Below are 27,226 nucleotides of genomic sequence, written 5' to 3' on the forward strand. Positions count from 1 at the left end.
GCTGCACTTCCTATTCTGCTGGTGCAGTCCCTGTGTACATACATTACATTACTGATCCTGTACTGATCCTGAGTTACATCCTGTATTATACTCCAGAGCTGCACTCCCTAGTCTGCTGGTGCAGTCACTGTGTACATACATTACATTACTGATCCTGTACTGATCTTGAGTTACATCCTGTATTATACTCCAGAGCTGCACTCACTATTCTGCTGGTGCAGTCACTGTGTGAAAATCAATTATCACCTACATTGTCTACTGGAGTCTCAAGTGGTCTAAAATCCAGTAGCTTCTCTTTCCAACTCCCATGCTTTACAGTGCAGTTTTGCTTCCCCAGATAAGTTGCAGTGTATTAGCACAAGCTTAATAGAAAATCACTGAATGGAAAGAAAATTTCTACGACATCAAGGAGAGAATAAGTAATAATCTTTATTTATTTTATTTATTTTATTTTAATAAGTAGAGAATCGGTATAAACTGCAAAAAAAAAAAAAATCCCAAGTGAAAGGGAGAAGATAAGAAATCGGAGCAGCAGAATCTGGGGGGGGGATGAGCTTTAAAAGGGGGGGTGCACTTTCTTTCCTGTAGATTTTTGCATTGTTTTGGATACTTTATAATTAATAGATATAATAAATTACTATTATTACGCCATAAAGCTTCAAATCTGCCACAAGTGATAAAACTCTAATCACCACGTCTGTCATAGTTCTCGCTTTGTGTGCAAAAAGTCCCCAGCGTGAGGTTACGTGTGCTCCCTGCCGGGCGCCATCTGTCAGTCAGCACTTGACAGCCCCCGATAGATCATCAGAAAAGGACACAATCGTGGCTTCATGAGAATTGGCAGATAAAATACATGCAAGTCTCATAATACCGCAAATACATTGGGATCCAACACATGCAGTACCAGCTTAGACCACTAGGTGCAACAAATCCATTGACAAGAGATAACTTTATTCCGCCATCTGACTGGAACCACTGATAATCCAGATATTCTGATCCCCACAACCTCAGGATAGTCTGAAATGTCGGAAAAAACACAAGACCGAAAAAGGAAAAATAATATAATATATTCCCCTCTGATGAGATGACATTATCCTAATATTTTGGTAATATTGTGTTCCCAATAATCCAAAGTTTTTGTCATCCACAATTTGGATCCATTAAATGCTGATTAGAAATACAGGGCTGCTTTCATCTTGAAACAGCGCCACTCTTGTACGGTGGCTGTGCCTGGTATTGCTGCTCAGCCCTATTCTATGGGGCAGGGTTGTAATACCAGATACAACCTGCAGATAAGAGTGGCGCTATTCCTGAGAGAGTGCAGCTATGTTAGATTTAGGTTTTCCAATTAGTAACTCTATAGCAACACTGTTATTAGGGCGCTGTCCGGCACTAATTTTGGTACTGTATGGTGGTATTACAAATCTATTAGGTTCCCAATCACACAGTGTGTGCCAATAGATTGTCCTTTTGGTCTCAGAGAGTTGGTATATTTTGGTGCAGTCCTCACCCCCTCCCCAAATACGCTTTTCTATGCTGAGGCATCCAGGGGTATTTGGTATTTTGGGGTCATAGGAGTTTATGGATGGCGTATTCCTTTATAGGGGCAAACATTGGAGGAAATCAGTTTGACTCCATGGCTTGGAGAGTTTTGTATAATTTGTGCCTGGTATGTGCTGGAAGCTGCAGTGTGTATTGTGACCTACGGGCTCCAGACAATAAAAAGGACTTTATCTTTTTATTACATAGTTTTTATTTTCTTTTGACAACTTTTTGACCTGGAACGACTCTGGATTTAGTGCTTTCTGCTTTCCTTCCGTTCTGTATAGAGAATAAAGCACAAATTATGCACAGTTAGGGAACAAAGCGCTGCTCCACAATCGGGCACTTTCTGGACGCCGTTTATTTGTAAAAGATGAAACCGCTGAAATATTACAGAAATTCAGATGCATTACCGTCCAAGATCAAACCAAAGAAGCTGCGTGATGAGTGCAGACATTCTCCGACTGCACAAACAGCCCAGCGGGAGACGAGCGCGGGGGCAGCTCCGCACAATGCACAAACTGCCTCTGGGGCAGCAAATTATGCTGCATCCAATGGAAGAGAAAGCGGCCATAAATCTGCTGCCCTGGAAACTGCACGTCACATCGCCTGGACAATGGGCGATGGACGGCGGTGGTCACATACCCAGTAATGGCCTCACACAGACAGAACCATCACAGGATAATACAGAGCTCCACATTATATATTAAGAGGCCGGATCGCTGCAGAGCTAACATATATGAAATATCAAAATGGCCACAGAATGGCTAAAAAAAAAAAAATGGTGCTCAGGCCCATCAACTATTTTTGCAGGTTTTTTGGTCAGCATTTTTGACAGCACAATGAATACTTCATTAAAGAGGTTGTCCCGGGACTTTAACATTGATGGGACATCCTTAGGATAGGTCTTCAATGTCTGATCGGTGGGCGTGACACCTGGCGCCACCGCCGATCAGCTGTTCCCAAGGTCGGCGGCGGCCGCAACTGCTCAGTCATGGAACTGCACAGCACAGAATAGTGGCCGGGCCGGGTATTGCACATCCACCCCTATTGATTTGAATGTGCAGTATCCGGATGTGGCAACTATACAACTGACAGAGTTGTGATGTGCGGCTCCATAACTCTGCAGTTCTTGTTGTCGCTGACACCGGTAACAGCTGATTGGCGGTGGCACCAGGTGTCGCACCCCACCGATCAGACATTGGATGTCCCATAGATATTAAAGTCCCGGACAATCCCTTTAAAAAAATAAATAAATACATAAATCACACCCCAACCCCACACACAGGGGCGGACATGTCATTGGTGCAACCTGTGTAGCCGCACAGGAGCCCAAGAGGTAAGAGGGTCAGAAAAAAGCTTCTCTCACAGACAAAACTATGTACTACAAAACTGTTCTTGCACAGGGGCCCTTTTCTATCCGCTTTACCGCAAACCGTCTCAGTTTATTATTCAAATGCAGCGTTATAGATGGAATAATTTCATGTTTTATCTGCAAATATTACACTGGCAAAAACCCACATAAACAGCAAAATGTACAGAAAAAAACATATGCGCTTTTGATGCAGTTTTGGCCGCGCTGTAAAAATGTGACCTCTCCAAAACGGAGCATACTGCGGGAAACTTACTAAAAAATTTTTTCAATAGTTCAAGTTTAGATTAAGCTGTTTACACATATGCCAAGTGCATCATCCGGCATAAATATCTGTGATAAGTATTGTAAGACTTGTCTAGATTAAATTCACATCACCTATTAGTTGGCCATAGAGCGTGGCAGAAATTTTGCAAAAATTTTGGAGCACAGTGCTGCATCTTAAACTGGGTCATTTTCTTGCAAAACCATGCCCCTCTTATCACAAAAATGGGCAGCTTTGCTAAAATAGCTAAAAGCAAATGGGCTAAATCTATCAGAGCGGTTCATGCTGGATGACAAATTTGGAGCATCTTTAAACTGTCTAGTCTAAGTTTACACCACCTCCTAATTAGCGTTATTCAATAATCGTGCTTCCTCCAATATTCCAGATGAGCAGCTCTATACAGTGAAACCATGATCCCCCCCTATTTCTACTGGCTAAAAGCCAAAATATGCAATTTTGTAGCCAAACTTGTACTTACTTTATCGCTTGGCTGCAATGTGGACTCATTTTGAAGCCCTCAGAAAGCAGAGCATTAGTGTCATTTTTCTCAGAACATCTGGCGTACACCAACCTTCTAATATGTTCAGACTGAGGATTCCTCCGACACCAGAGTATTTTTCTTACCTATCCATATACTAACCAGCAGTTTCCATTGTTTTGAGCACTTTCTAGATCTACTGCTTTCATACAATAGTGCAGTATTGACACAATGCAATGATACAATGTTGCAGGCCGGATGTAATATTTACAAACAATGTAGCAGGATGGAGAATAAACAATGAACATTGTGCATCGCTTTCAAGTTGACTATGGCTGATACCCATTCATTGTGGCTTGTTGCAGCCATTCTGTTACATAGGAAAGCCATATGGCCGGACCCGCACAGGTGACTGTATCACAGCAGCATAATCCATACAGAATAACAAATCCCTGCGCTGGAAGCGTGCACAGTCACAATAGAAGAGCAGCGATGCTAATGAGCCTGCGAGAGCCGCTTCGCATGAAAACATCAAGTATTCACATTTTCCTCTATTTATAATACACCGACAATAGTTTAAAATCAGTGAAACAAAGCAGAAATTCATGCAGCGCAGACGACCAATTATAATTAAATCTGCTCTTTCTAATTTTAATTTCCTAAAAAGAATGTAACTAGTATTTCAAAGAATAACACCCAGTATCCAAAGTGCCTGTGGCTAGTCACAGACAGCAGCCCCCCAGAGTGCAACACAACCCACTCAACATGGAGGAGGGCACCAGGTATGGCGAATCTACATTAGGAATATATAGTCAAATTTTGCATCTGGCCAATGAATTCCCAGTGGCGTTATTGTCCAGATTTTTCAGGCCCCTCTATGGCAGGTGCACACAAGGGCGGACATATGATTGGTGCAACCTGGGGGCCCCAAGAGGTTCAAGGGCCCATTTTTACCTCCAAAGCAGCTGGAATTGTGCATTATGATGAGCCCTTGGGCTGTAAAGGGCCCATATATTGTTCTTGCACAGGGACCCTTTTCTGTCCGTGTCCACCAGTGGGTGCACACGCACCTCAGATGGCCGTCAACTGAACGCTCTATATTGACAGCATCACGGCCCTGCCTCATGGATGATGAGAGTAGTATTACACATTTTCCTTTTAAATCACAATAAAACTAAATTTATAACCTTACAAAAAAAAATAAGAAAAAAAAAAAAGATTGGCAAGGCTTGTTCTGGATCAAGACCTCCATATACAATAGGGTGAAATGGAGGAAAGGGTCTAAGTTGACCCTTATTGATCCAGTGATTAATCATTTTGCACGTGACATCACCCTTATCATATAGTGACCTCACTAATATCATCATATCAATGGACAGGTCACTGTCTCCAACAAGATTAAGCTACTCCTCCTTAAATACTCTTGTGCTGCCAGGAAAACTATTCTTTCTTCTATGTAACAGAAAAAACTCCCATTTATCTCCATTCCCCTCACTATCGGTACCCACAGGTTAGATTAATTACATGTCTGATCGTATAGCTTCCTCCAAGCTGCTCGTCCTCCCAGTCCTAGATCACACGCAAAATTGCGCGGGTAGATAAGTGAACGGGGATTTGAGGTTGTGGAGCTATGAAAAGGCCCCACACACATTCAATTACAGTCAGCTGATCCCAGCAATTTCAATGGGATCAGTCGACCATCTGATATTTATGGGAGTCTCCCGACTATTGGGGGGAGATTAAGATCAGCAGTTTGAATTTAAAATGCCTAAACCTTTTGTTACTGGAAGATAGAAGTTCGAAGGGGAGAAAGTAGACGGGGGGATGGGAGTGCGGAAGGGGCGACTGAGGACGGGGGTGCGGAAGGGGCGACGGGGCAGCGGAAGAGGCGACAGGGGAGCGGAAAGGGCGACGGGGAACGAGGGTGTGGAAGGGGCGACAGAGGACGATGGTGCGGAAGGGGCGATGGGAGTCCGGAAGGGGCGACGGGGGAGCGGAAGGGGCGACGGGGCAGTGGAAGGGGCGACACGGGAAGGGGGTGCGGAAGGGGTGACGGGGGAACGGAGTCTGGAAAGGGCGGCGGGGGACGGGGGTGCGGAAGGGGCGACGGGAGTCTGGAAAGGGCAGCGGGGGACGGGGGTGCGGAAGGGGCGACGGGAGTCTGGAAAGGGCGGGGGGGTGGGGGTGCGGAAGGGGCGATGGGAGTCTGGAAAGGGCGACGGGGGAGCGGAAGGAGCGACGGGGGAGGGGCGACAGATGACGAGGGTGCGGAAGGGGCGACAGGACGAGGGTGCGGAAGGGGCGACAGAGGATGAGGGTGCGGAAGGGCGGACGGGGGTGCGGAAGGGGCGACAGAGGACGGAGGTGCGGAAGGGCGGACAGGGGTGCGGAAGGGGCGACGGGGGTGCGGAAGGGGCGAAGTAAAAAAATCCGAGGACACACCGCACCAGTCCAAGGTCACACCGTGCGAGTCTTACATTACATTGGCACACCTCAGTTAGCTTTTGCCCTTCAGTTTCTCCCATTAGAGCAGTAGTAAGGTTCATGTTCTCACCTGTGCTCCATCTCCCGTATGGAGAGGATGACCCCAGACGATGACGCCCTCTGCTGTATGGAGGCCAGGAAGGTAAATTCACTCTTGTTCCTGAAGAGCTGAATCACCTTTTCTCCGGTGTGCGGCGCCGCGTGGATCTCCCGCTCTACATCTGTAATAAAACAGACAAGATTGTGATTAGGAGTGACATGGCCGACAGGTGATAAGACCAGACCGGGGGCAGCAGTGAGATCCGCCATCTGCTCGTGCACGGTCAGAATCAGCCTCATCAGTCTCGGACTGGACAGATTTAAGACGATGAAACTAAATCAATCTGATGGAGAAGCAGACAAAAAACCTGAAATAATTCATAGAGTAAAAACATTACACTTAAAGAGCCCTCGTCAAAATATGTTATAACGTCTCTCCATTTCCTTTTCCTATGAAAACACTTCCTGTCCTGGTCTTTTGTATGGATCCTAATAACCATCCGCATATCCTAACTGTTGACAATTCTCATTTATGCCCATAAAGCAGACCATACACTACAGACGAAAAGTTTGGACATACCTTCTCATTTAAAGATTTTTCTGTATTTTCATGACTATGAAATTTGTACATTCACACTGAAGGCATCAAAACTATGAATTAACACATGTGGAATTATATACTTAACAAAAAAGTGTGAAACAACTGAAAATATGTCTTATATTCTAGGTTCTTCAAAGTAGCCACCTTTTGCTTTGATGACTGCTTTGCACACTCTTGGCATTCTCTTGATGAGCTTCAAGAGGTAGTCACCGGAAATGGTTTTCACTTCACAGGTGTGCCCTGTCAGATTTAACAAGTGGGATTTCTTGCCTTATAAATGGGGTTGGGACCATCAGTTGTGTTGTGCAGAAGTCAGGTGGATACACAGCTAATAGTCCTACTGAATAGACTGTTAGAATTTGTATTATGGCAAGAAAAAAACAGCTAAGTAAAGAAAAACGAGTGGCCATCATTACTTTAAGAAATGAAGGTCAGTCAGTGCGAAAAATTGGGCAAACTTTGAAAGTGTCCCCAAGTGCAGTTGCAAAAACCATCAAGCGCTACAAAGAAACTGGCTCACATGAGGACCGCCCCAGGAAAGGAAGACCAAGAGTCACCTCTGCTTCTGAGGATAAGTTTATCCGAGTCACCAGCCTCAGAAATCGCAGGTTAACAGCAGCTCAGATTAGAGACCAGGTCAATGCCACACAGAGTTCTAGCAGCAGACACATCTCTACAACAACTGTTAAGAGGAGACTTTGTGCAGCAGGCCTTCATGGTAAAATAGCTGCTAGGAAACCACTGCCAAGGACAGGCAACAAGCAGAAGAGACTTGTTTGGGCTAAAGAACACAAGGAATGGACATTAGACCAGTGGAAATCTGTGCTTTGGTCTGATGAGTCCAAATTTGAGATCTTTGGTTCCAACCACCATGTCTTTGTGCGAAGCAGAAAAGGTGAACGGATGGACTCTACATGCCTGGTTCCCACCGTGAAGCATGGAGGAGGAGGTGTGATGGTGTGGGGGTGCTTTGCTGGTGACACTGTTGGGGATTTATTCAAAATTTAAGGCATACTGAACCAGCATGGCTACCACAGCATCTTGCAGCGGCATGCTATTCCATCTGGTTTGTGTTTAGTCGGACCATCATTTATTTTTCAACAGGACAATGACCCCAAACACACCTCCAGGCTGTGTAAGGGCTATTTGACCAAGAAGGAGAGTGATGGGGTGCTACGCCAGATGACCTGGCCTCCACAGTCACCAGGCCTGAACCCAATCGAGATGGTTTGGGGTGAGCTGGACCGCAGAGTGAAGGCAAAAGGGCCAACAAGTGCTAAGCATCTCTGGGAACTCCTTCAAGATTGTTGGAAGACCATTTCCGGTGACTACCTCTTGAAGGTCATCAAGAGAATGCCAAGAGTGTGCAAAGCAGTCATCAAAGCAAAAGGTGGCTACTTTGAAGAACCTAGAATATAAGACATATTTTCAGTTGTTTCACACTTTTTTGTTAAGTATATAATTCCACATGTGGTAATTCATAGTTTTGATGCCTTCAGTGTGAATGTACAATTTTCATAGTCCTGAAAATACAGAAAAATCTTTAAATGAGAAGGTGTGTCCAAACTTTTGGTCTGTACTGTATATCCATAAGGATGGTGATGACTCGGCTATCCACAGCTGAGCTGTCAAGCCACAAGACATGCAGTGTTGTCATGGGGACATAGTACTAGATGCATAGGGTTTGTAAATGTATATTTTCTTTTTCTTGACACTTTGCTGTATAGGAGGCTAGGCTCTTACATAGGACTTCTGAGTTCCTTGCAGCACACAACCTTGCTGCATTAACACACTGGATTTTCGATGGATTTGCAGCAATCCCTTTGTCCTTGCCCTTCTTCTAAAATATGTAAAGTCATTACATGAGCAATCTACTTCATATGCTGTCAGCTGGACTGCTTATTCTTGGCTCCTGTCCGACCAGGGTAAATCTGTATCTGACAGTAGCATTAGATGAGTGAAATCCTGCGTAATCCGGTAAAGAACTGACAAAGTGTAAGCTCCAAATCACTGAAAGACTGGAGATTAATTATTATATTGAACCACCATGCTGCGAGAAGTGGAAGCTTCCAGCGTGACCACTACTCCAACATCTGGCCAAAAAGAGTCATATAAGTGGTGGTCTCTTTATTTATTTACCCCTAAACCTACAGGGCTTTGAAAAAGTATTCATACTCCGTGAACTTTTCTACATTTTTTCACGTTACACCCACAAACTTAAATGTATTTTATTGGGATTTTATGTGATACAAACACAAAGTAGCAAGTATTTGTGAAATATAAAGGAAACTTTACAGGGTTTTCAAATTATTTTACAAATATAAATCTGAAAATGTTTATGTGCATTTGTATTCAGCCCCCTGTAGTCAGATGCCCCTAAATAAAATCCTGAGTTACCAATCGCCTCCAGAAGTCACATCATTAGTAAAATGAGTTCACCTGGGTGTAATTTATTCTCAGTATAACTACAGCTGTTCTGTGAAGGCCTCAGAGGTTTGTTTGAGAATATTAAGGATTAAACAGAATCAAGAAAACCTAGGAGCCCACCAGACAGGTCAGGGATAAAGTCGTGGAGAAGAGTAAAGCAGGGTTAGGTTATAAAAAAAAAAATAGCCCAATCTCTGAACATCTCACAGAGTTCAACCCATCATCCAAACATGGAAGTAGTATGGCACAACTGCAAACCTACCAAGACATGGCCGTCCACCTAACCCGACATCCCAAGCAAGGAGAGCACTAATTAGAGAAGGAGCCTAGAGGCCCATGGTCACTCTGGAGGAGCTGCAGAGATCCACAGCTCAGGGGGGAGAACCTGTCCACAGGACAACTATTAGTCATGTATTGCACAAATCTGACCTTTATGGAAGAGTGACAAGAAGAAAGTCATTTTTGAAAGCAAGCCATAAGAAGTCCCATTTGTAAAAAGCCAACTAAGGGACAGAGCGAGCATGTAGGAAGAAGGAGTTCTGATCAGATGAGACCAAAGTAGATCTTTTTGGGCTAAATGTAAAATGCTATGTGTGACGGAATACTAACACTGCACATCATTCTGAAAACACCATCCCCACTGTCACATATGGTGGTGGCAGCATCCTACTGAGGAGAGGCTTTTCTCCAGCAGGGGCAGGGAAGCTAGTCAGAGTTGATGGGAAGATGGATGGAGCTAAATACAGGGCAATCATGGAGGAAAACTTGTTAGAGCTTGCAAAAGACTTGAGACTGTGGCGTAGGTTTATCTTCCAGCAGGACAATGACCCTAAACATCCTGCCAGAGCTACAAAGGAAGGTTTACATCAAAGCATATTCATGTGTGTGAATGGCCCAGTCACAGTCCAGACCAAACTACCATTGAGAATCTGTGACAAGATGTGAAAATTGCGGATATTGAACATTTTTGTTTCAGGTTTAAAAAAGAAATAAAAAATAAAAAATGAGAAAAAGCAACAAGATCAATTCTGTACATCAACAAGCGGCATAGATCTGTGCTAATCTCCCCATCACACCAACCGGCAGCTCCATCCCGTGATTACAGCCTTGTATCCTCAGACGTCAATATTTAGTAAATCAGCACAGCAACAATTAGGCAGAGTTCACTTCATAATCCTCCTGCAGCAGCTTCCACTTCCTCCATTGTTCACCTGCGCCCGGGAGTAAGAAATTATTCCAGACGCTCACAGCGCTCGATTCATCAAGCGTCTGATAAGAGAAGACAGCAGAGCTGTATATTCCCACCGAATAATAATAAAAGCCTCCATTACCCTCAAAACAAAACTGTTCTGTATCGTCTGGTAACATTGATGTATGTCAGAGTATCAGCCGCAGATGTCTCACAGAGGACTCATAACTGATCTCCCCATAACAATGTCATTTACGTATGTCCCCCACAACATCTACAGATCTCCCAAAACAGGACACCATCCAATTATGTCCCCCATAACATGTAGTCTACACATTCCCTCCATAACAGAGCACCATCCCCTTATGTCCCCCATAACATGTCATCTACACATTCCCTCCATAACCGAGCACCATCCACTTATGTCCCCCATAACATGTCATCTACACATTCCCTCTATAACAGAGCACCATCCCCTTATGTCCCCCATAACATGTCATCTACACATTCCCTCCATAACCGAGCACCATCCACTTATGTCCCCCATAACATGTCATCTACACATTCCCTCCATAACCGAGCACCATCCACTTATGTCCCCCATAACATGTCATCTACACATTCCCTCTATAACAGAGCACCATCCCCTTATGTCCCCCATAACATGTCATCTACACATTCCCTCCATAACCGAGCACCATCCACTTATGTCCCCCATAACATGTCATCTACAAATTCCCTCCATAATTGAGCACCATCCACTTATGTCCCCCATAACATGTAGTCTACACATTCCCTCCATAACAGAGCACCATCCCCTTATGTCCCCCATAACATGTCATCTACACATTTCCTCCATAACAGAGCACCATCCCCTTATGTCCCCCATAACATGTCATCTACAAATTCCCTCCATAATGGAGCACCATCCCCTTATGTCCCCCATAACATGTAGTCTACACATTCCCTCCATAACAGAGCACCATCCCCTTATGTCCCCCATAACATGTCATCTACAAATTCCCTCCATAATGGAGCACCATCCACTTATGTCCCCCATAACATGTAGTCTACACATTCCCTCCATAACAGAGCACCATCCCCTTATGTCCCCCATAACATGTAGTCTACACATTCCCTCCATAACAGAGCACCATCCCCTTATGTCCCCCATAACATGTCATCTACACATTCCCTCCATAACCGAGCACCATCCACTTATGTCCCCCATAACATGTCATCTACACATTCCCTCTATAACAGAGCACCATCCCCTTATGTCCCCCATAACATGTCATCTACACATTCCCTCCATAACCGAGCACCATCCACTTATGTCCCCCATAACATGTCATCTACACATTCCCTCCATAACCGAGCACCATCCACTTATGTCCCCCATAACATGTCATCTACACATTCCCTCTATAACAGAGCACCATCCCCTTATGTCCCCCATAACATGTCATCTACACATTCCCTCCATAACCGAGCACCATCCACTTATGTCCCCCATAACATGTCATCTACAAATTCCCTCCATAATTGAGCACCATCCACTTATGTCCCCCATAACATGTAGTCTACACATTCCCTCCATAACAGAGCACCATCCCCTTATGTCCCCCATAACATGTCATCTACACATTTCCTCCATAACAGAGCACCATCCCCTTATGTCCCCCATAACATGTCATCTACAAATTCCCTCCATAATGGAGCACCATCCCCTTATGTCCCCCATAACATGTAGTCTACACATTCCCTCCATAACAGAGCACCATCCCCTTATGTCCCCCATAACATGTCATCTACAAATTCCCTCCATAATGGAGCACCATCCACTTATGTCCCCCATAACATGTAGTCTACACATTCCCTCCATAACAGAGCACCATCCCCTTATGTCCCCCATAACATGTAGTCTACACATTCCCTCCATAACAGAGCACCATCCCCTTATGTCCCCCATAACATGTCATCTACACATTCCCTCCATAACCGAGCACCATCCACTTATGTCCCCCATAACATGTCATCTACACATTCCCTCTATAACAGAGCACCATCCCCTTATGTCCCCCATAACATGTCATCTACACATTCCCTCCATAACCGAGCACCATCCACTTATGTCCCCCATAACATGTCATCTACACATTCCCTCCATAACCGAGCACCATCCACTTATGTCCCCCATAACATGTCATCTACACATTCCCTCCATAACAGAGCACCATCCCCTTATGTCCCCCATAACATGTCATCTACACATTCCCTCCATAACCGAGCACCATCCACTTATGTCCCCCATAACATGTCATCTACACATTCCCTCTATAACAGAGCACCATCCCCTTATGTCCCCCATAACATGTCATCTACACATTCCCTCCATAACCGAGCACCATCACCTTATGTCCCCCATAACATGTCATCTACAAATTCCCTCCATAATGGAGCACCATCCACTTATGTCCCCCATAACATGTAGTCTACACATTCCCTCCATAACAGAGCACCATCCACTTATGTCCCCCATAACATGTCATCTACAAATTCCCTCCATAATGGAGCACCATCCACTTATGTCCCCCATAACATGTAGTCTACACATTCCCTCCATAACAGAGCACCATCCCCTTATGTCCCCCATAACATGTAGTCTACACATTCCCTCCATAACAGAGCACCATCCCCTTATGCCCCCCATAACATGTAGTCTACACATTCCCTCCATAACAGAGCACCATCCCCTTATGTCCCCCATAACATGTAGTCTACACATTCCCTCCATAACAGAGCACCATCCCCTTAAGTCCCCCATAACATGTAGTCTACAGATCCCCATAATAGGGCATCATTTGCTTATGTCCCCCATAATATGTCATCTACACATACCCTCCATAACAGGGAGTCATTTGCTTTTGTCCCCCATAGCAAGTCCTCTACAGATCCCCCATAACCATATCATCCACAGATCTCTATATCGGTGTCATCCGTTTGTGTCTCCCACAACATATGGTCTACAGATCCCCATTACAGGGTCATCCACACAAACACGCCATTGCCTTTCATCCATTATCCCCCCATAACAGTACATCGAGGATCTGCAGATAACAGAGTTATGGCGATATGAGGAGGACATTACAATGGGGGGATCTGTAGAAGGCAAACTTTTGAGGGATCTATAGATGACACAAGGTCTTCCACACAAGTCATCTACATATCCCCCGATATCACAGTCATTCCCAGCTCTTCTCTAAACGCTGTAGTCTGCAGACGCCTCCCCATCACAATATCATCCACATATCCGCCATAAGGTCTCATTCAGAGATTTTTTTTTTTTCACGGACAAGAAAAATGGAAGGAGTCTCAGTGATTCTCATCAGCATCATCCAGGTTTCATTAGAGTTTTAGTCAAACTTTCATCAGTTTTTCTACTGGAAAAAAAAAGTTTCTCCACCTTCTCCTATCAGTCCATGAAAAATCAACAGCACTCGGATGGCATCCAATTGCTGTCTAATTTTTTAATGAAAACACACAGATCCCACATTTCAATGGCATCCTCAATTTCCCCATAAGAGTATGTGCACACATTTGTTTTTTGGTCCAGAAAGATCTGCAGCAAATACTTGAGTGTTGGCAGGAAAAGTGCTGCATTAAAAATATGCTCTTTTTTTCCTTTGAATACATAAGAATTAACATTTTGCAGATTTGAAAAAAACCTTTTTATGGTTCAAATCCGCAAGGAAAAAATAAGCAACATGTGCAGGGGGTTTCAGAAATCCCATTCACTTCTCTGGTACTGTAAAGTGCAATGTTTTTTTTGTTACCACTGAAAAATGCAACATGTGAACAAGCCCTCATAGGTCTCCTTATAACAATGTGATCCACAGATCCCTCAGAACACTATCGTTCCCATGTGTCCCACTTAAAGGGAATATGTCAGCAGGTTTTTGTTATGTAATCTGAAAGCAGAGTGGTGTAGGAGTAGAGACCCTGATTCCAGCGATGTGTCACTTACTGGGCTGTTTGATGTCATTCTGATAAAAATCATTTTTTTCTGCTGCAGATCTAGCAGTTCTCTGAATCAGCACTGAGCCCTGTATAACCCCGCCACAGCACTGATTGGTAGCTTTCTGTGTACATTATGCATTGGCAGAAAGCTGCCAATCAGTGCTGGGGGGCGGGGTTAGACTAGTAGGCCCGAGACACCTAGTCCTGTAGTGATAATCTCCTGCTGATAAAACACTGGTTTTATTGAAACAGCAACACACGGACTAATAAGTGATACATCGCTGGAATCAGTGTCTCTGCCCCTACATCATGGTGCTCTTGTATTACATACAAAAAAACCTGCTTACAGACTCCCTTTAAGAGTGTATCATTCACAGATCCTTCATCACAATGTCATACACATAGAGAAGAATAGAAAAGCACTCTGGAGTCTTACAGATTCACTTCAATCATAAGTTTTGAATTATCGCAATAAATCTATGAAAACAATGCTTTCGTAATTCTTATTCATTACATGCAACATTTCGGGTCAAAAGACCCTTCATCAGGCAGGGTGCTGTCATGCAAGTGAGAGAAGGAATAAGTGTACAACGATGGGAAGAGGGGGAAGGGAGCCCAACAACTAGGGAAAGGGAGACTGGAAACCCCTAGGCAGATCTAATATCGCCCTGCCTACCCTACAGTTCCTATATAGGTTCTGCACCTATCGCCAAGCAGGAAACCTAACCCCTGAATGTCCCTAGAGCTACGCCCTAGGTAGGGAGAGGATGGGGTGAACACTAGTCAGGCCCCACTACAAACTAAAGACAACAAGGTAAAACAAAGGGGATACACTTCACTTGAGCAGACACTAGAGAGATAATGCCAACTGTCCTCCAAGGGCACCAAAGACGAGACTAGCCGACTGCCAGTACTCCAAGTTTGCACAGAGGTACATAGAACTATCACCGGCGACTCTCTGGAGACACAGAGTTTTTAACTACAAAGCAAGGGTGTGTCAATCAGCAGCAGAAGGTGGAGGTTGCCGCTGGGTCCTAAAGGATGAAGGATATAACTATACTACAGAAATGAGAGGATCAAGAAGCCATCTGCAAGGCCAAGCGCAGCGACCTTCTACAGCAGGATCCAGAGCGAATGTCTGTCACACCTGACACACCCGTGACTGGTGCTTCAAGAGGCCACGAGAGTCCAGAAAAGGCACCAGGAGCGGTGTCCCTTGTGTTATGGACCTGACAATATGTAGAATGCTGGTGTTATGTACTGCAACTTAGAACTAAGGAATAGGAGGGAAAAGCTGTCCCTGCACTGAGACTCAGCTTAACCCTACGCTGGGGTGGGTGCCCTATTCCTTATGAATAGCCCCACCGAAACTCCTGCACTAAACTCAAACGAAGACCTGTAGGACGGGGAAAGGGGTCCCTAAAAGATCTAAGGACTGGGAGCAAAATCAGGAGACCTCCTAACAGAAAAGTTAGTTGCAGAAACAAAAATTAAAGGAAACAAAACTGGTGGAACAAGAAGTCCCAGAAGAACAATAGTCCAAAGCAAGAAGAACAAAACCAGGCTACTTAGCCAGAGCACGAGCGTAACAACACGGATGTCCAGCAGGGAATGGGAGACAGGTGCTGAGTAATAAAGAGTGCAGAGATCACGTGACCAAGAAACCCAGCACCAGAGGAAAAGACTAGAAGCCAGCAAACCACAACAAGATGGCCGATAGTAAAACAAAATAGATCTTAACAGCTGGTGTCAGGCGGTGAAAGTGTCATAGGCAATACCCTCCCATCCCGGTGTCATCCATAGGTACCCATCCATAGAGTACTGATGATCCTATAGCTGGGCAAACCATAAAGTGCAGAGATTTTATTCTAATCTCCAAAATTCCTTTATTTGAAAAATATTTACAAACTGCAGAACGGAGCGGAAGAGCCGAAAAAAAAATCATCGCCTACCCGTGTGCAACCTCCTGTGACCTCAGCAGCTCTGAATGTCTCGACCGTCCACTTTCCTTTCTACTATCTTAAAATTGCAGATTTCAGGACGGCGGCTATTCAGACTTGAAGCGCTCATGCAGTACTTCAATTCCACTCGTCTATTACCGCGAAGAGAGAATATTCTGACTGTATTCCACCTTCAGAGGGAGTTTAGTCCTACAGTCGCCGCTCTTTGTGATGATCACTAAAACCTTTCAAAATGTCACATGCAGAAGACACAATATTACTGAGGAGCAGAAATCAAACTCCTGGAACCGGAGCCAAAGTTTCATCAAGTTCTTTTATATTAAAGTTTTATGTCATCTGTAGAAATATGAATGCACCGGAGATAAAAATATTTCTTAAAGGACTGAGAAAAGTCCTACTAAAAGTTTTGGGGGGACAGGTCTATCTTGCAAGTTCTAGATGTCTCAGAAATCATGGGGTAAAGGGTATGCAACATGGAAGAAACTTTGGGACAACATGACCAGGATTTGTCCCCATTTGAGGGGTTTTAGTTTTACTCTGACACTAGTGGAAAGAGGGATCCCTAAGTGGTGATCACGGGGAAGAGATCTAGCTGGTCCCATTGCATGGAGAACAGCTGCATTGGCGACACTATGGTACGTACACCTCTGGTGTAGTGACTGTTTCGGGAATAGACAGATTTAGTATGGATGCACCTACAGTATATGCAGTTTTAATAGAGGAAAAAAAAAGATAAGTGGTCTCAAGTATCGCTGCTTATCTCCATAACAAACAAATGGATTGAAAAAAATATCCACCCAGCTGATTGTACCCGATGGAATTCAATTGTGGGTAATTTCTTAACACTAAGAAAGTTTTAACATTGACACCAGCTTAAATTAAATATCCATTTTAAACACTTGGATTTACACATTTATTATTTTTATAATTAATTATTATTTATTTATATACATTTTAGGTTCAATATCCTGAGCAGAATTACTTTTTTTGTATATATTTATAGGGGTCAGAGCTCTGTTTCCTTCATAGACAACTTCTAATACCATCCTGATAAATGATACATTTCTAGATCTAGAGTCACCACTAGGGGGAACTCACTGCATACAATGTTACTATTCAGTTGCAGGTGTCTCCAGTTGGCTCCCTCTGGTGGTAGCGGTCTGAATTTTAGTGCATAATTAAATATTTGTTTTGGATTTTGAGTTTTTTTAATCAAGAAAAACAAAACTAAATATATAGCACTGCTGATGTGCAGCGCTGGGTACAAAACGTACAAGGGCAAAAATTGCAAAGAATTTGTATGTTCTCCCAGTGTTTGTGTAGGGCTCCTCTAGGTTCTCCAGTTTCCTTCCCGATTCCAAAGACATAGTGATAGGGAATTAGGATTGTGAGCCACAATGGGGACAGTGATGATAACTAAAAATAGATTATTAAATTAATTAGCACAGACTGTTGAAGCCGGGAAGAGTACACCCTGTTTATCCGCTTATACCCAGGGAGGCATAGGGATGGGGAGTCTAGTTCGAACCACCAATGAGGCGGATATCAATCACATATAGGAGGGTATGATAAAAGTCCCTAATCCAGGACCAGTTTCAATGAAGAAACGCCCCACCTGACTAGTCCTAGATAATTAGCATATAGGGAGTGACTATTGTAAGCTGCTGTTTGGTCTTACAGAAAAAGAGATGTGTTATGATAGTGTAGAACTCACTCGGGATAATAGGTAAAGCTAAAAACTGCAATGGAGCCTTCCTGTTCCTGTACAGACTAGAAATCCTGACCCCACAGTCCCTAGTGGCTCTTGCATGAGCTGAGATAGTCCTAACCACAAACTAGACGATGGCAATTCAGACCTATGCTGCCTGAAAGGCCGTCGAGTGCTTCATATTCCTCAAAGAACCAGAAGGCAGAGCAGAGTGCAAATTACCTACAGAAGTGAAAGTGTGCTGAAAAGGGAAAGATCCCAGAGTGAGTAAGACCAACCATAAAGTACAAAATAAAGTATAATAGCATGCACTGTTAGATAATCTGCCAACAACTTCCTAAAAGAAGAAAGTAGATAGGTGCAAAGAAAAGAACAGACACAGCAGTGAGATAACCCCTAACTGGAATTTCTCTGGCTGGCTTTAAAACTAACAACAGAATGTCGGAACATCCAAATGAGAATATCACCATCAGGAAATGCCAGCAGGGGGAAATAATAATAATAATTTTTATTTATATAGCACCAACATATTCTGCAGCACTTTACAGTTAAGTAGGGACATGTACGGACAATATAAACAATACAATGTATCACATTTCAACAGTTACAGGAGGATTGAGGGCCCTGCTAGCAAGCTTACAATCTATATGGGGAAAGAATACAAAGCTGCACCCGAAAGGTGATAAGGCAGACAAATGAATCTATTAAAATGAAAATGAATACTAAACAGACGGCAACCAGAGTAACAGAATTTAAACACCAAGAGAAAAGGTGTATCTGCTGTGGCTCCGTGGACAGAGAAGCTGACAACAAAACACAGACTCAAGGGTTCGAACCCAGGAGCATGACAAGAATAAAACAATTATTTGGGTCATTTTTATAGCTCCCGTCAAAACACTTACAAACATTGACAGCTAAAAAAAAATTAAAAAAGGTGAGAATTCCATACACCGTTACAAATCCTTGTATCTTCTGGTGCACACGCAACGTCGCCTGCTCACACGTACAGTCTATTGCACTCTTCATCCTGTGTCAGCCGCAGACCTTCACGGCGTTCAGCTCCATATTAATATTCCGCAAGTCAGCACAACACGACTAAAACCACCACCTCTCGTTATTCCTGTGCTCCGCGCGGCAGAACGCACTAAGCTAAATAAAGATTATTCTGTAAACGTCGTTTTTTTTTCCTTCTATTTTTAAATATTTAATTTTGTGTAAACTCGAAATCAAAAGGACATAAGGAAAAAAAAAAGGATAGATGTAAATGAAATGTCACCGGTGTAATTAGGCTGTTGGCTCATATGAGATGCATATTAAATGTCATGTGCAAACCACCATACATTATTCAGTCTCCATTAGGTGCCATCTATTTTGTACTCGTTACTCACAGAATATTCAAATGAGGCTCCGCAGAAGCTGCGCCCCCCGCGTCTATCTCCACAGGCTGCTGGGTTGTATCAGAATGACCTACAGTGATCAACAGGAATCATCATCTGACCCATTGTTCATTCTCCATCCACCCAAACACAGGTCAGTGTAACCAGCATATTCGTATTCTTTCTACAAAGGGTCATTTATTAGGTGGTCGCTTTGATTGCTGGAGGTTTCTGCAGACAGATGCGCCACAATCAGCTGATTGCTCAACGGCCTTCATTTAGAGAAATCCAGACAGCGCAACCTGCTAAAATTCTCACTGCTTGAGGCCTCCACCAGGGGGAGCTCATTGTATGCAGATCTTGTTAACCTATTGAGAGCCCCATTAATTACATGACAAAAGAGCACAACTCAGCTACCACTGGGGTAACTATCGTGGTCATTACTGCCCCAGAAGAGAGAGTCCACCCGGATCCCCAGGTAGTTAGTACTTTAACTGTATCTACGCTTTAAAGATGTAAATATAGTTAAAAACCGCAGCAGAGCAGAGAGCCATTGGCTCCCTACTACCCCATTTACTTTGATAAGGTACAGGCTGATTAAGGATTGCGCTCTACCAGAGATCAGGAGTGCACAGAGGACATCAGGTGGAAATATTACGCAGGCTGCAGGGAGAAGAGGGAATATCGGACCTCCTTTGTGGGAGGGAAATAGGAGGAGTTTGAATTTTGTCTTATTAAAAATAGGAGCATGGCAGGACATAATTAATGGTGGAAGAATGGGGAAATTACTTTTCCATGGGGGAGCAAAAGGGGAATTATTATATGTGGTCACAAAAGGGGCATTATTATTGTATGGGGGACACAAAGGGGTGTCACGCAAGGTGAGGGAAAGACTAAGCGCAACACAAAGGGAAGAGGGGGAGGAAGCCCAAACACAAGGGAAAGGGGGAGTGGAGACCCCTAGGCAGATCTAATATCACCCTGCCTACCCTACCGTCCCTATATAGGCTCCGCACCTATCGCCGAGCAGGAACCTAAGCCCTGAATGTCCCTAGAGCTTGGCCCTAGATTGGGAGGGGACAGGGTGAGCACTAGTCAGGCTCCACTACAAACTAAAGACAACAAGGTAGACAAACAAAGGGGATACACTTAGCTTGAGCAGACACCAGAGGAATAACGCCAAGTGTCCTCCAAGGGCACCAGAGAAAAAACTAGCAAACTGCTAGTGCTCCATATCAACACAGAAGTACATAAAACCTTCACGGGCGCCTCCCTGGATAAACAGAGTTTTTAACTACCAAGCAAGGGTGTGTCAATCAGCAGCAAAAGGTGGAGGTAGCTGCTGGGTCCTAAAGGAAGAAGGATATAACAATACTAAAGAGATTACAGGATCAAGAAGGTGTCTGCAATGCCAAGCACAGTGACCTTCTGCAGCTCCAGAGCAACTGTCTGTCACACCTGACATAGCCGTGACAAGGGCATTATTATTGTATGGGAGAGACAAAAAGGGGCATCATTATTATATGGCGGACACAAAGCGGCATTATTATTGTATGGGGGATCTAAATGGGCATTATTATTGCATGGGGGATCTAAAGGGGCATTGTTATTGTATGGGGGATGCAAAAGGGGCATTGTGTGAAGGTGCAAAAGGTAAATTATAATCATATTGGGGCGCAAAAGGGGCAATATTGTGTGGAGGACACAAAGGGGGACAATTATTGTGTAAGGGCAAAGAAAAACAATGCAATGGGTTCAAAGGGGACAAGACATCTGCAATAAGTGTGTTAAGATAAAGGGGTGTACTATTAGTTGTAGGAGGGGGGAACAAAACTGGTGTACAGCAATAGTGGATTGAATTACTGTGCATGGCACTATGCAGGTGAGGACATCTGGCTTGGTATGGTGTTTTTTGTTAATGCTCAGTATGGTGGTAATATGTGGCGGTATTATTTGCACTTTATATAGTGGGGTTGTTGGTACAGTATAGGCGTTAATACACTAAGTTTTTTGCATTAACAGTATGTTGATGTTATTTGCTATGTCTATGATGTCTAAATACTTGTTATAATTTCTCTTAAAAGGGAAAAATGACCAGAGCATGCTGGGGTAATAGTACCACATACTACTAGTCACATATGAAGAAAATACTGGAAGGGTAGTGGGAAGCATCAACTCCAGGTCAAACCTCAAAATAAAATCTGACTCCAGAAAAAAAATTAAAATGAATTCAGACTTTAAACCAGACCCTCCCAAATCAAACCCTAGACCAGTGTTTCAGAGTAAGACATACACAGCTACAATATTGAGACAGGACTTGAACTCTTGACGCTCGTGCTTCGGACTGCAGAAATCAGCACCCAGGTTCCCTTTAATCAGGCCTCCAAACGAACTCACTTGGGAGACCAAACCCCCTTATAAAGTCATTTAAACCCTAGAGCATCTAATTAATAGGACCTCCTGATTTTGCTTTGTTTTCAGGACCCAGCAAATAAGTCCTGAAGGCAACCACCATCCCTGGCCAACATCAAGCCCTTGTGTGCAGGGTCTTAATGGCCACTTTATTTGAAATAGACACCGTGGTTCCTCTGGACTATGAGAGTTTCGCCCCTGTGGATACATAGCTGGAGTTAAAGTATAAGTATCTGACTGTTGGTAACCACCAGCAGAGGGAGCTTAAGAGCTTACTGTATACAGAGTTAAATCTTGTAAATGTGGCGCCTCTGCGGGTTCAGTCGCCACAGAGGTACTGCATCTCACCCAGGGGTGTGGAATCCTACTCTCAGGTAAGAATGGAGTACTACCCGGGACCCACACACCCACATCCATTACACTCCACTTCAGTAGGGAAGGGCGAAATTGCTCCTAAGGGAGAGCAGTCCCTGGTCCCTAGCTGGAGGGTGGAACTAGGTAGAGGAAGTGGGTGGAGGAAGTAGATCAGGGGAGCACTGACAGGAAGAGTATAAGAAGAAGGAGAGCAGTGTAGGAGGGTCCAGGCTCCTGGCTCCAGTGGAGCGAGAGAGGAGTGGGGCCTAGTCTGAGAGGCCCAGGAGAGAGAGCGAGGACGGGAGCAGAGGAAAGGCTCCAGAGACAGAGGGGATCCCGGGGGCACGGGGAGTGCAGGAAGCCACCCGTGTGCCCGAATTCACACGGACGTGGAGGGATCCGGCCCCCTAAACTAGTGGTGGACAACCAGACTCCGGTAGATAACTGGAGGCTGCTGCATTTTCAAGGTGCTGCAGCCGACCACCACAATTACATCGCCATAAAGGTGGCCGCATAGGGTCCAGGGGACAGCAGGTCACCCGACAAGACCAGAGGCTACAGGCTTGGGACACTGAGGTGCAGGGCAGGAGGGTGAGAGCCAGCACAGGGAAGACGACAAAGAAAGGTACAAGTGCAAGTGCTCCTGAAATATCTGAGAGTGTGCGGGACCCCTATCCCGGAGGACACAGGACGACGTGGGCGGGTATAATCCAGAAAGTGTAACCTGAGGAACTTAACAACTGTGAGTAAAATATGAAGACTGCACCCCACTGTGTCCTGGAATTATTGCTGCGCCATCACCAGCCCTGCACTACACTGCACAGCAATATCTACCTCATAACATCACTATATCCTGCCCTGGAGCTAAGCTCTGCCTGTGGAGAGCTGAGCCAACTCTGCTGCGTCACCATCAGCTCCAGAGGATCTGCACCGCAGCGGTGACCCCATATAGCTGCATACCACAGGTGGCGTCACGAACATTATCTCTAAAAAATATATTCCCCTTTTACTTTCCCCTTTAATTGACCGCCCTGGGTCACGGACCGGGTCACTGCCACCGTGACATCTCCCAGCATCGACCGGCCTGGCTACCGAGTACCCCACGGCCCAGGGGGCGCATCAAACTCCTGAGCTCCCCCTAGTGGTGGCTGCAGGTATACAGAATTTAAACAATATCTACACAGAGGATTTAGAGTTGTGTGTCAGAAAATAAACAATTTTCATTCATTGACTGGGACCTTTGTTTCTTTAAGGGATACATGCATCTTCATGAAGACTTCACTACCTCTGATCATTATATGGAAAATGTTCTTCTGTCTCAGTGGATCCCACTCTCCTCTGGGAGATGACAAATCAAGCAAATATAAATATCAAGCCTTGGAATAAGATGTTGTACGCGGGAAACAGACAAGAAAACATGTGTTTTATCCCCTTATCTAATCACAATAAATGTGAGGTTTTTGCTCGTTCTGTAGAAACTCTTGAGTGAAGCATTAATCTGGGATTAGAGATGAATTCTTAAATCCCATGACACTTCTTGATAAAACATGATGCACTCCGGAAATATGTGACGCGACTGTCTGCCATAATGGGAACATTGTTATCTGGTGCAGATAGTGGTAATGTGTCCTCAAAGCTGTAACACATGCAGAATATTGCATTATTCTCATGAACATAGCAGAACCGGATATGCAGAGCTGTACAGTGACACAAAAGCCCTACAGCTCCTGTGCCAAGGTCACTTAAAGGGTTCTTCCCAAGATCACACCATGCAGACATATTTATTTATTTGTGCCAATATAACTCATTTTTAAGTCTGCCCTTCAGCTGCCATTGTATCTGTCCTGCTGTAGTTTTAGTGCTTCTGGTCGATCATGAGCAGTGGTCTCTTTCACCTGCTTCCCGCCAGCACAGCTCTGCTCTGCTTCCACCTCTGAGAGTGTATACTACCTTTAGAAACACTCTTTGCCTCTGTGCACTCTCTTCTCCTGTACAGTGCCTCGTCTGGCTGATTTTACCTTCTGCCATGTGCATCAGTATTGCTCCCTGTGTGGTTTTACCCTATTGTTAGCTGGTTCTCAGCAGAGATCAATTCCCCTGCACTCCTCCACAATGGAGCTTGAAACAATTAGGTACTGCAGAGCTGAGCTGTGTTTGTTGCTTGCTGTCGACAGACCAGTAATATGAAATTTCAAATGCTGTTCTGTTAATGCATATTACGGCAGAGACACAGTGGCTCAGTGGTTAGGACTGTTACTTTGCAGCGCTGGGGTTCTGGGTTCTAATTCCACCAATGACAACATTTACAGGGAGTGAGTTTGTTCTCTCCGAGTTTCCTGCCAAATTCCAAAAAGTCATACCGATAGGAAGTTAGATTGTGAGCCCCATTGGGTACAGCAATGCTGAGGTCTGTAAAGTTCTGTGGAATTAATGGCACTAAATGAGCACGTAAAATAAATAGCTTATCTTCTACCATGAGCATCAAAAGTGTTTGTAGTTTCAAATGTAGTTTTCAAATTCAGAGTGGGACTTCTTAGGAGTACAAGAGAGGGGGGCATCTGCAGCACTGAGCAGAAGCAGTGTGCTGCAGGGAAATGTAGTATTATTAGGCTATGTGCCCACGATGCAGAAATGCTGCATATTTTTTCCGCTTCTCCCTGGCAGGAAAAACGTGTGCGGTTTTTACATGCGTTTTTCCCGCCAGGTAGAAGCGTTTGTCAAACGTCTTTGCATGCATTTCTGCATGCGGGTTATCAAGCGCTTTTCCAAGCGATTTTAGCATCACTTGGAAAGTGCTTGACAACTTGTTCACAATATATAAATCCATGCAACCGGCATGGATTTATAGTAGTCTGAGTTAGTTAAAAAAAAAAAAAAGAATAAGAATGGTAAAAAAAAAAAAAAAGATTATACTCACCTTCTGATGTCCTCCCGGTGTTTTCTCTGCTGAGTCTGGTGACTTGGGCGGATCACGGTGGTGTGAAAGAACCTGTGGTGACGTCATTGAGTCATGTGACAGGTCACATGACTCAATGACTTCCTGGCAGGTCCTTCACAACACCACGACCCATACAGCAGACCAGACGGAGGGGAGAAAACACCAGGAGGACATCGGAAGGTGAGTATAATCTTTTTTTTTTTAATTTTAAATTCTTTTTTTTTTACAGTTTCTATGGTACCCAGGTCTGGATGAGAGTCTCCTCTCCTCCAGACCTGGGTACCATGTGCACATTGAACCGTGTGATATCCGCTTGTGCAGATGTAGTGATGCGGATGTCACGCAGTCCAATGCAAGTCAATGGCGGCGATTACGCTGCGTGTCCGCAAAATTAATGGACATGCTGTGGATTTTTCCGCAATGATAATCCGCAGCGGAAATTTTCGCAGCATGTGCACAGCACATGCGGATTATCATTGGGGACCATGGGGCACGCATTACCAAGAGTTTTCTAAGCGTTTTCGCTGCGTAAATTCCGCGGCAAAAACGCTTGAAAAACGCATAGTGGGCACGCAGCCTTGGCAGTTTTAAAATAGAAATAGGACACTGGATACACATGAAAAAGAAGACATAAAAAAGGTACAAGGCAAAAGTTACGTTGGGTTAAATTTATATATTAAGTGTGCTACGTGCATTGCGAAAAATAATGCCATTTTGGGAGTAATCCTTTAAAATGTTTCCATATTGTCCCATATTACAGGTATTTTTCCAGGTCGCATATACATATATATTACACAGATACAACCTAAATGGTCACTATTAGAGACACCCTTGTAACAGATTGGACTTGTTTTGGACTTCAGAACCACAGCAATCCTACCTGGTGTAGACTCCACAAGGGGTTGAAATCATTTCGCAGGGAATACTGGTGCACATGGACACTATAGCTCCTCTAAGATGGCAGAAATTAGATTGAGGTAGTGACGAGCTCCGAGCTGCCGGTTCTGACTCTTCATGCACTATAGGACTGTAATAACCAAGAAGCAAAAAACTCTGTCAATCCTGCAACCAATCTACCAGTATAAGACGCTTGCGGCATGGTGCATTGTCCTTCAGTCGTAGGATAAAAATCTACCAAAAAGGGATGAACCTGGCCATCCACAAGGCTTAAGTAAGAACTACTTACTGTCCAAACATCCATGCACAAGAAAAAAACATTCCCCTGCCTTTACTTCACCTCCACCAGTCTGAACGTCTGGCAGTTCATGGATTCATGCTGCTTGTGTAAAATGCCGACTCTACCATCATCATGGTGCAACAGAAATCTACATTCATCTGACCAATGGATGTTTTTACACTGCTTAGTGATATAAATGTTGCTCTTTTGCACATTAAAGTCTTGGCGGTTTCTTTCAAAACAGTGTTCCCCCAGCAAAAGTACTCAGCTTTTGCAATACTTAGGAAATCCTGAAAACATGATTTGTTGGTGGCTCTTGAGGATTGGAGTAGGGGAAAGCTGTCTTACAAGGCACTGGAAACGGCTGTCTGCTATCATAGTCCATCCGTACTAAGAAACGACAAGTTGTGCATATGGGCACGGTAGTTGGACACCAATGTTGTACTCCGCTTTGCTTTTTTTGACACTGCACCGCCTGATGGTTAGAACTTGATGAGTGGTCTTCATCCACAAGATCCCCTTTCTTTGGATGTTTTTCAGTGCCAAGGACGGTAGCCGTGGGCGAGCTGCTGCTTCTTCATGCCCCCACAGCATTCCCGAAATCTGTTACATCTCCCTCACGCGATTCCCCATGCACCTTCCTCTATATGAAGGCTCCTTGAGAGCAGAAACGCGTTGTGCCATTATATACTATTATATGTCAGCCACTCATCCCTTGAGTAGTTTTTAATTCCAAATACATTTTTATATCTTGAACCTATGTGCTTTTGAGCAGTCACCTGCGAGCCTGTTGGAATGTTTCCACTAAACTTACAGTGAAGTCTCTATCATTATCCACGGGAGCGCCTCTGGTAATCTCTTTCACCTTCTTCTATATGGAAGT

At 44.3% G+C, this 27,226-nt stretch overlaps 1 protein-coding gene across 2 annotated transcripts in view; it reads right to left on the reverse strand.

Moving 5' to 3' along the window:
* The window catches only part of NELL1 (neural EGFL like 1), a 932,419-nt gene that overhangs the window by 771,833 nt on the left and 133,360 nt on the right, over positions 1-27,226 (reverse strand). For both annotated transcript variants that reach the window (XM_073658224.1, XM_073658225.1), the window contains exon 3: positions 6,212-6,362. In XM_073658224.1, coding sequence (XP_073514325.1) covers positions 6,212-6,362 — 151 coding nt within the window. The remainder of the gene's footprint in view (positions 1-6,211; positions 6,363-27,226) is intronic.

The sequence above is a fragment of the Phyllobates terribilis genome, unplaced genomic scaffold (genome assembly GCF_046119375.1).
Source record: "Phyllobates terribilis strain yellow unplaced genomic scaffold, ASM4611937v1 Scaffold_13__5_contigs__length_258822181, whole genome shotgun sequence".
In the NCBI taxonomy this organism is placed as follows: domain Eukaryota; kingdom Metazoa; phylum Chordata; class Amphibia; order Anura; family Dendrobatidae; genus Phyllobates; species Phyllobates terribilis.